At 48.0% G+C, this 10,692-nt stretch overlaps 1 protein-coding gene across 1 annotated transcript in view; it reads left to right on the forward strand.

Moving 5' to 3' along the window:
- Positions 1 to 7,395, forward strand: part of NTAQ1 (N-terminal glutamine amidase 1) — a 9,379-nt gene extending 1,984 nt beyond the window's left edge. Inside the window, exons 2-6 of the mRNA XM_078881098.1 lie at positions 1,370 to 1,466; positions 2,034 to 2,087; positions 3,508 to 3,704; positions 4,976 to 5,100; positions 6,574 to 7,395. Coding sequence (XP_078737224.1) covers positions 1,370 to 1,466; positions 2,034 to 2,087; positions 3,508 to 3,704; positions 4,976 to 5,100; positions 6,574 to 6,716 — 616 coding nt within the window. The 3' untranslated portion in view covers positions 6,717 to 7,395. The remainder of the gene's footprint in view (positions 1 to 1,369; positions 1,467 to 2,033; positions 2,088 to 3,507; positions 3,705 to 4,975; positions 5,101 to 6,573) is intronic.
- Positions 7,396 to 10,692: the final 3,297 nt, after the last annotated feature.

A 10,692-nucleotide genomic window follows, 5' to 3' on the forward strand; every position in this document is an offset into this window, starting at 1 on the left:
GTGTCTCTCTCTCTCCCTGTGGTCGCGGGGATTTTTCTCCGCGTCCTCCACATTTATAATCAACATCACGCGTTTAGAGTGTTTGGCTGCTGTACATTTCCACATAATAATAATGATGATGCTAAGCCCACTTCGTTGAGCTATCTTTTATAATGGCAAGATCGCTTCTGAAAAAGAGCTGTACAGTAGCTCAGAGGGCCTTTAACTGGTAAAATTTAAAGTTTTAAAAGATATATATTTTTTAATTTTCGCCACCAGAGGGCAGTGCAGGATTAGCCAAAGTCAACAATTATGCAGACATTGGGACTTTGCTGGGTAAACACCATTCTAAAAATACAATTTTAAATGCTAGCCAAAACACTTGCGAAATAACATCCTCATTAAAGGTGTAAGAAACGAAAAAAAATCTATTACCTATAAAATGGAAATTTGTGATTATGTGTGTGTCTGTTCAAAATGTTTAGCATAAAATGAGATGTGATAGAGCAAATCTGAGATCAGATTTGGAATCAGCACCCTGAAATTAATAAAAACAGCTGCAAAAGTCCAGGCCAGAAAAACATTTTTTTTGTTTGACCAGTGTAATACAATCGTCATGTTCACTATGAGACCTCCTTTACCAGTGGCAAAATATAGTAGTAGATTTTTACCCTTTAAACTGGTACAAAACTGACACCTTTATACAAGGCATCATGTTTGCAATAACCGCAACACAAGCAGTCAAAATGCAAACAAAAATAAACAACTCTGATAATGATAATGATATGCCCTGTCCTTGAAGTTGATTGGTCCACACCCGAGACAGCTTTCCTTAGAGCCTAGTCTCCATTGGTGTTGGACCAGATGACACCAAAAGACGTACAACTCAAAAACAGCGCACTATCAGAGTATTGAGAGCTTGGGGTAAGAATTTACACTATGAGACATCTCCTTTACCAGTGGCAAAATATAGTAGTAGATTTTTACCCTTTCAACTGGTACAAAACTGACACCTTTATACAATTCTAGATTTGAAGCTTTCGTGACTGCAAGGATTCATATTTCTAGTTCTTTCGGTAAAGTCACGTAGGTAAAAAATGAAAGTAAAATTAATAAAATAAAAATCACGACGTTTCGGAGGCAACACAAGTCTCCGTCATCAGGTGGGACCGTCACAGCCAGATTTGCTGTATCAAGTGAGGCAGGAATTCAAGGTGCAAGTTCTTAAATACAAGTTGAGGGGGGAGGAGAGGGGGGAGGAGCTTATCAGAACGTGGTAGCCAATGAATGGAACGTATCGGGAGGGGGAGGCGGGGCTAAAAGAAAGCATCATGTTTGCAATAACCACAACACAAGCATGTTCGTTCCGCTCATTCCCGTCCCATCGCAGCGAGGAAAACGTCTGGAAGTTGATCGAACACGTCCGTGGGCGGGGGCGGACGCCGCAGGGACTCTACGCCGTCTTCATATCCAACGACGCGAGAACGGTGGGCCTGGAATGTCGCGACCGCCTAGCCCCAAGCAGAGGTCGCTAACGGGTTTTGATTCCTTACCCGTACCCGGCCGCACAAGGGTCGCAAATGGGTACCCGTACCCGGTCGGGTACAGGGACCCGTTCCTTACCCGTACCCTACCCGAAATGAGTGACAAACGGTGACTCACCAGTGACTCACGGCCTACCCGTACCCTACCCGTACCCGGCCGCACCAGGGTATCGGGGTACCTGATTGCGACCTCAGGGATGAAGCCACGTTGCAGGCGCGGGTGGGTTGATTCTAGGAACTTGAATTGTGAGAAGAGACAAGACGTTGGGAAATGAGTGACAAACGGTGACTCACCAGTGACTCACGGTCTACCCGTACCCGGCCGCACCAGGGTCGCAAACGGGTACCCTGCCGGGTACGGATAGCCGGGTATCGGGTAGGGTACGGGTATGGGGTACCCGGTTGCGACCTCTGGTCTGCGTTGAAGACACACACATCATGCCTGCAGCCACATCGTTAGTTCTGCATGTTGTGCTACTCGTTTTGTGAACGGTGGCCGCTGTGTTGCAGGTGCCCTTGTGGAAACAGAGGTGCAAGCAAGGCACAGATGAACCTGTGCTCTGGGTATGTGAACAACTGCATCCGTGGCATCACACACACATCGTACGAACACTTGTACGACGCTGTGCTTCAGTTGTTGACGTTAATTATTGCTGCACCAAAGCATCCGCGTGATGAGATCAGTCACTCTATTGGAACCTCATTTGCCAGTAAAAAATATGATAATTTCGATGTAAAGCTTTCGTGACTGCAGGGATTCATCTTCTTGGTTCTTTCGGTAAAGTCACGTAGAAGGGAAATAATAAAATAATAAAAATTCAACATAATAAAATACTATTCTCACGACGTTTTGGCCAGAACGCAAGCAGCCGTCCTCAGGTGAAGAACAGGTCTGTCGGAAAGACAGCGTCTGAATGAACCCATTTATTTAATATTTTTCATTCATTCAGACGCTGTCTTTCTGACAGACCTGTTTTTCACCTGAGGACGGCTGCTTGCGTTGTGGCCGAAACGTCGTGAGAATTGTATTTTATTATGTTTTCGTTTTATTATTTTATTACTTCCATTCTACGTGACTTTACCGAAAGAACCAAGAAGATGTGCTTCAGTTGTTGACGTTAATTATTGCGTGCACCAAATATCCGCGTGATGAGATCACCCACTCCATTGGAACCTCATTTGCCAGAAAAAAATATGATAATTGTTTTTTTTACCCTTTTATCAGGCAACAAAACTGACACCTTTTTTTACAAGGAGTCATGTTTGCATAGACCACAATACCTGCAGTCGTAATGCAAACAAAAAACACAACTCTTATAATGTATGCACTGTCCTTGAAGTTAATTGGTCCACACCCGAGACAGCTTTCCTTCGAGCCTAGTCTCACATGGTGTTGGACCAGATGACGTCAAAAGGCGCACAACTCAAAGACAATGCACCATCAGAGTATGAGAGCTCGGGGTGAAGCATTTACACCATTGGAACCTCATTTGGCAGAAGAAAAAATATGATAATAGTTTTTTTACCCTTTTATCTGGCAACAAAACTGGTCCAACACCATGTGAGACTAGGCTCTAAGGAAAGCTGTCTTGGGTGTGGACCAATCAACTTCAAGGGCAGTGCATACATTATCAGAGTTGTGTTTTTGTTTCTGTATGCGTGTGTGTGTGTGCGCGTGGCTTTGCGTGTGTGTGTCTGTGTGTGTGTGCATATCTGTGTGTGTGTCTGTGTGTGTGTCTGTGTGGGCGTATCTGTGTGTGTGTGTGCGCGTGGCTTTGCGTGTGTTTGTGTGTCTGGGTGTCTGTGTGTGTGTGTCTGTGTGTGTCTGTGTGTGTGTGTGTCTGGGTGTCTGTGTGTGTGTCTGTGTGTGTGTCTGTGTGCGCGTGTCTTTGCGTGTGTCTGTGTGTCTGTATGCGTGTGTCTGTATGCGTGTGTCTGTGTGTGTGTCTTTGTACGCCCGGCTCGCACCGCCCCGCCGACCTAGGACTACCATGTGCTGCTACTGCTGCAGCAAGCCGGAGATAGCAGCAACAACAGCAGCAACAACAGCAGCAGCAGCAACAACAGCAGCAGCAGCTTGGTGTACGACCTGGACACCACGCTGCCGTTCCCCTGCACCCTTGACTCCTACGCCGCACACGCCCTGCGCTCGGACCGCGACCTCAAACGTCGCTACCGGAGGTCGGCCCGTGGCCACTTTGTTTTTAAATCCTTTATATTAAGTTCGCTTGCTTGCGCGCTTACGACCGTGCAAATCTTTCGGTCGTTTTTTAACCCACTTCCCGTGATCCAATCGAGCTGACACTTTGCACACAGACTCGTTGTGCGTGACAATTAATTTTCGTGAAAACATTTTTCCAAAATTTTACACTTTTTTTTTATATTTAATTACCAATTGCTTAATGGTGGCAGGCAATCGTCTGACCCATAGGTGTCAGCCATCTCAAGCCAGAGGACGAGAGGACTCTAGCCGCCACGCATATAAAGGATTTATAGTGAAAAACGTTGTTTTTACGGGTTAATTGTTTTTCAATCACGTGACGGACGTCAAAGTAAACTCGTGCCCAAGTGTGTCTGTCAGCGCTACGCTGCGCTACGAACCCGCCAGAGACCCGAGTTGGATTCTCGCTCACGGCCAACACCGGTGACGATTATCTGAACCGGTCCCGGGCCTCCGCTAGGTCGACTCAGCCTCAAATGAGTACATGGTGCGATGTGTGATCATCGCCACTGGGCAGACAAAGGCGGCCGGGCGTGGTGCTGGCCACCCACCCCCTCGTGTGCCGTGCTGGCCTTCATAGGTGCTCGCTAACAGCACTTGCCCCCACAGTCTGTTACAGGCTACACGGGGGGGATTCTTTTTTTTTTTACTGCTGCATGCCCAAGCGCATTCCGTTTGGCCGGATGGAGGGTATGCGAAATGGGCACAACGCGCGGCTGGAGAAGAGATGGAACTGATGCGGTTACGGGAGAATGCGGAGCCTAGGAAATGTATAGCAGCAGCAGCGAAATACTGTAAACGCGTGACGTTGATTCTAAATGTGGAGGGGAAATAGTGGGAGGACCCAGAGAAAAATACACGCGACAGAGAGAGAGAGAGACACGCAAACTTCTAATATACAGCAGCAGGTGTTAGTGTCGGGATCGAACCCACGACCTCCTGTACACCAGGCGAGGTAGTTAACATCTCCTAGCCACCGTGATGATGATGATGAGAGAGAGAGACACGCAAACTCCAAATATACAGCAGCAGGCGTCGTCAGGGTCGGGATCGAACCCACGACCTCCTGTAGACCAGGCGAGGTAGTTAACATCTCACCACGGGGAGAGAGAGACACGCAAACTCCAAATATACAGCAGCAGGCGTCGTCAGGGTCGGGATCGAACCCACGACCTCCTGCAGACGAGGCGAGGTAGTTAACATCTCCCCCCCCCTTCCTTGCGATCTGCAGGAGGCTGCGGGTGGTCCCTGCCGACAAGTTCGTGAGCACGTTCGCGTCGGACCGCTCACACATGCGGGACGCACTGGGCCAGTGGAGGGCACCACCTCCACCACACCCGTGCATCCACACCGAAGGTGTGTGTGTAGCGTGCGTGTGTGTAGTGTGTGTGTGTGTAGCGTGCGTGTGTGTAGTGTGTGTGTGTGTAGCGTGCGTGTGTGTAGTGTGTGTAGTGTGCATGTGAGTAGCGTGTGTGTTTAGCGTGCGTGTGTGTAGTGTGTGTGTAGCGTGCGTGTGTGTAGTGTGTGTAGTGTGTGTAGTGTGTGTAGTGTGCGTGTGAGTAGCGTGTGTGAGTAGCGTGCGTGTGTGTAGTGTGTGTAGTGTGTGTAGTGTGTGTAGTGTGCGTGTGAGTAGCGTGTGTGTGTAGCGTGCGTGTGTGTAGTGTGTGTAGTGTGCGTGTGAGTAGCGTGTGTGTAGTGTGTGTAGTGTGTGTAGTGTGTGTAGTGTGCGTGTGAGTAGCGTGTGTGAGTAGCGTGTGTGTAGTGTGCGTGTGCGTAGTGTGTGTAGTGTGCGTGTGAGTAGCGCGTGTGTGTAGTGTGCGTGTGAGTAGCGTGTGTGAGTAGCGTGTGTGTAGTGTGCGTGTGCGTAGTGTGTGTAGTGTGCGTGTGAGTAGCGTGTGTGTGTAGCGTGCGTGTGTGTAGTGTGCGTGTGTGTAGCGTGTGTGAGTAACGTGTAGCGTGTGTGTGTAGCGTGCGTGTGAGTAACATGTGTGAGTAGCGTGTGTGTAGCGTGTGCCTGGCCTGACACAGGCGCCGTGGTGACGTCACTGTCACTTAGTGGCGAATGGCGGGTACTGGTATCGTTGTCCGTGTGTGTGTCTGTACCCTATGGGGGAGCGGTGGTGCAGCGGTTAGCGCTACGAACCCCGCGACCCGCGTTCGATTCCCGCTCACGGCCAACACCGGTGACGGATTATCTGAACCGGTCCTGGGCCTCCCCCCTAGGTCTACTCAGCCTCAAACGAGTACCTGGTTGCGGCGTGTAAAACAACAACATCGCCACCGGGGAGACAAAGGCGGCCGGGCGTGGCGCTGGCCACCCACCCACCCCCTCGTGTGCCGTGCCGGCCTTCATAGGCGCCTGTTCCTAACATCACTCGCCCCAACAGTCTGTTAAGGCTACACGGCAGAGGTCGCAACCGGATACCCGATACCCGTACCCTACCCGATACCCGGCTACCCGTACCCGGCCGGGTACGGGTACCCATTTGCGACCCTGGTGCTGCCGGGTACGGGTAGGCCGTGAGTCACTGGTGAGTCACCGTTTGTCACTCATTTCCCAACGTCTTGTTTCTTCTCACAATTCAAGTTGCTAGAATCAACCCACCCGCGCCTGCAACATGGCTTCATCCCAGAGGTCGCAATCAGGTACCCGATACCCATACCCTACCCAGCCGGGTACGGGTAGGGTACGGGTACGGGTAAGGAATCAAAACCCGTTTGCGACCTCTGCTACACGGGGCATCTTTGTCTTCGTTAACCGCCAATGCGCCCCTCTCCTCCTTGACGAATCGCCGCGGTTGTCATCCCCCCCCCCCTCCCCCCCCGCAGGCTGCGTCATGAACCTGGACGACTTCGTGAGCATGGACCCGTCCGTCGGCTACGGGGAAGTGCTCACCCTGGAGGACTTCCTGGAGAGGTTTCAGAAGCCGGCGCCGTCACCACCGTTAAGTTCGAGTTCGGAGCCTCGTTAATGGGGCTCCGAATCGGTCGGCCGTGCAGAGACGCCGCCGGTCGCTCCCCCACGGTGCACGGCAAAAGGGTAAGATCCCCCCCCCCGACCCTGGCTACCGACCTCCTGTAGACCAGGCGAGGTAGTCAACATCTCACCACGGAGAGAGAGACACGCAAACTCCAAATATACAGCAGCAGTCGCCAGGGTCGGGATCTAACCCACGACCTCCTGTGTACCAGGCGAGGTAGTTAACATCTCGGCACCGCTTGCCACACGGAACCGGTGGAGACGCCCCGAGTTCGGTTCCCCGCTCACGGCCACCAGTGACCCACGGCGGATAAATCTAACCGGTCCCGGGGCCTCCCCCTAGGTCGACTCGGCCTGAAACGAGTCCTGGCACGGCGGTGGAGTGTGTGGTGAACATCGCCACTGGGGAGACATGGTGGGGGCCTTCATAGGCGCTGCTACTCGCCGCTAGCAGCACTTGGCCCAAGTCTGTTGAAGGCTACACGGGGGATATTTTGCCTTTTGTGTGTGCGAGAATGTACACACGACGGAATTATCAAATACTTATTTGCCTCATTAAAATGCAAATCAATTTATAACAATTTTTGACATGCGCTTTTCTGGATTTTGTTGTTGCTGTTATTCTGTCTCTCACTGTTCAAATGAACCTACCATTAAAATTATAGACTGAACATTTATTCGTCAGTGGGCAAACGTACAAAATCAGCAAGGGATCAAATACTTTTTAAAATCTTCTTGGTTCTTTCGGTAAAGTCACGTAGAAGGGAAGTAATAAAATAATAAAAATAAAACATAATAAAACAATTCTCACGACGTTTCGGCCACAACGCAAGCAGCCGTCCTCAGGCGAAGAATGAAACACCCCAAGCTTGGAGCGTATATTTAAGCTGGGTTAGAGGGGGGGGAGGTGGGAAGAAGAGCGCCTAAACAAAATAATTTGCATATCAAGAGGAATTCAGCATATGGAAAATGCGTAGGAGGTGGGCGGGGGGGGTTCCAAATCAATACTATGCCCGTGCATTATGCATTATATTAAGTTCACTTGCTTGCGCGCTTACGACCGTGAACATTTTTCGGTCGTTTTTTAACCCACTTCCCGTGATCCAATCGAGCTGACATTTTGCACACAGACTCGTTGTGCGTGACAATTAATTTTCGTGAAAATTTTTTTCCAAAATTTTCCACTTTTTAGGAAAAAAAAAAATTTCACTAACACAATCATATATTTTTCCTAATTCAAGAAAACAACTAAAATGTACAATATAAACAATCATACAAAAACGGAAAACCTTATAATCCTTATATACGACCTTCCTTATATTTAATTTAAAATACCAATGTGATAAAAATGAAACTCTTACTCAAGAAAAACAGAAATGAATAATAAAATAAAACCGATGCCACGCATATCAAGGATTTATAGTGAAAAACTTTGTTTTTACGGGTTAATTTTTTTCCCTCACTGTAAATGTAATAAGTTTTTGGTCGAGTTGGTGAACGAGTTGGTTGATGCATTTGACGAGTCTACGGAGAGAATAAATCGACGTCACCAGCGTGTTCCTAGGCGACGCTCGCTGAGAACGCACTTGTCCCAAAAGTCTGTTGAAGGCTACACGGGGGATCTTTGTCTTGTGTGTACGCGACGACCAAGTCGGGGTGGGAGACGTGGTTTTTTAACCTTTGACTCGGGAGTTCGTTTTGTACAACCACCACCACTCACCATCACGACAACCACCACTGCTATCACCCTCACCACCACCACAACCACCATCATCACCATCATCACCATCATCATCACCACTATCACCCTCACCATCACAACCACCATCATCACCATCACCACCACAACCACCACACCTACCATCATCACCATCATCACCACTACCATCATCACTACCATCATCACCGCTATCACCATCACAACCACCACAACCACCATCATCACCATCATCACCTCTATCACCCTCACCACCACAACCACCATCATCACCACTATCACCCTCACCACCACAACCACCACAACCACCACAACCACATCACTACCATCACCATCATCACCACTACCATCATCACCACTATCACCCTCACCACCACACCACCACAACCACCATCATCACCATCATCACCACTACCATCACCATCATCACCACTACCATCATCACCACTATCCCTCTCACCACCACACCACCACAACCACCATCACCATCATCACCACAACCACATCACCACTACCATCATCACCGCACCTCCGATTAGCACGGCTGGCTGTGTTGTTTGCAAAAGAAATCTCAACACACGTGTGTACATAAACTATGAACTCTTTATTGTATTTCAGCAGATAAGGCGCCCACTGAGCTGTGTAAGCTCATAACCATCATCATCATCGTCGTCGTCGTCATCATCATCATCACCGTCATCATCACCATCATCATCATCACCATCGTCGTCGTCATCATCATCATCACCATCGTCATCATCATCATCATCACCATCATCACCACGTGGAAAGGTATTGCAGCCAAATACTCTGAACGCGTGATGTCGATTGTAAATGAAGGGAACAACCGGACGAGCCGGAGAAAAATCCACGCGACCACGGGGAGAGAGAGAGACACCGCAAATACACAGCAGGCATCATCAGGGTCGGGATCGAACCCACGACCTCCTGTGTACCAGGCGAGGTAGTTAACATCTCCTAGCCACCGTGATGATGAGATGGAGAGATGCAAACTCCAAATATACAGCAGGTGTCAAGGTCGGGATCGAACCCACGCGCTCCTGTACAGCAGGCGAGGGAGTTGCGCACATTTCTAGATGCGCAAAAAAATTGTAACCGGTTTTGTCCCACGCAGTTGCCGGTTACGCAAAAATAAACCCCCAAAACTTGAACCACCCGAATTAACGTAACCCCCTGGCAGCCACTAGAGGCGTTATCATTCATCCACGATTGTTAAACGGGGAAAGGGAATAGGTAATATTTTAAAAAAAACACGCTTTTATGAAATGTATCGTACTATATTCTTAGGTTTTTTTCGGTAAAGTCACGTAGGAAAAAAAATCAAAATTAATAAAAGTAAAATAAAAATAAAATAAAAATCACGACGTTTCGGAGGCAACACAAGCTTCCGTCTTAAGGTGGAACCGTCACAGCACGATTGCTGTATCAAGTAATTTAAATTTCTCTTACTTGATACAGCAATCGTGCTGTGACGGTTCCACCTGAAGACGGAAGCTTGTGTTGCCTCCGAAACGTCGTGATTTTTATTTTATTTTTATTTTACTTTTATTAATTAAAACATTTTTACCTACGCGACTTTACCGAAAAAACCTAAAAATAGGAATACTTGCAGTCACGAAAGCTTCAAATCTAGAATGTATCGTACTAGTAATGGAATAACTCCACGACTCCAGGAAGTGGCCTCGAAACTTGCCATAGCGTAAGGGGCCGTGGCCAATTACAGCCAACGTAAGTTGAGCGTGGACAATTAGACCCAAGCCGAAACATAACGTATAAAAAAAGATTGTTTAAAAATATATTTTTTTATGATAGAATATGGTATTGTCATCAGTAAGACATAAGCATACCAAGTTTGTAGTCGATACCACGTTGGGAAGTGGGTTAAAATTGATTTACAAGATTTGAGGATACAACAACAACAACAGACAGGGATTCATCTTCTTGGTTCTTTCGGTAAAGTCACGTAGAAGGGAAATAATAAAATAATAAAAATAAAACATAATTAAATAATTCAATTTCGATTTAAAGCTTCTTTCGTGACTGCAGGAATTCATCTTCTTGGTTCTTTCGGTAAAGTCACGTAGAAGGGAAATAATAAAATAATAAAAATAAAACATTATAAAATAATTCTCACGACGTTTCGGCCACAACGCAAGCAGCCGTCCTCAGGTGGAGAACAGGTCTGTCGAGAAGACAGAGTCTGAATGACACACCCCAGGCTTGGAGCGTC

The sequence above is a fragment of the Lampetra fluviatilis genome, chromosome 60, assembly GCF_964198595.1.
Source record: "Lampetra fluviatilis chromosome 60, kcLamFluv1.1, whole genome shotgun sequence".
Taxonomy (NCBI): domain Eukaryota; kingdom Metazoa; phylum Chordata; class Hyperoartia; order Petromyzontiformes; family Petromyzontidae; genus Lampetra; species Lampetra fluviatilis.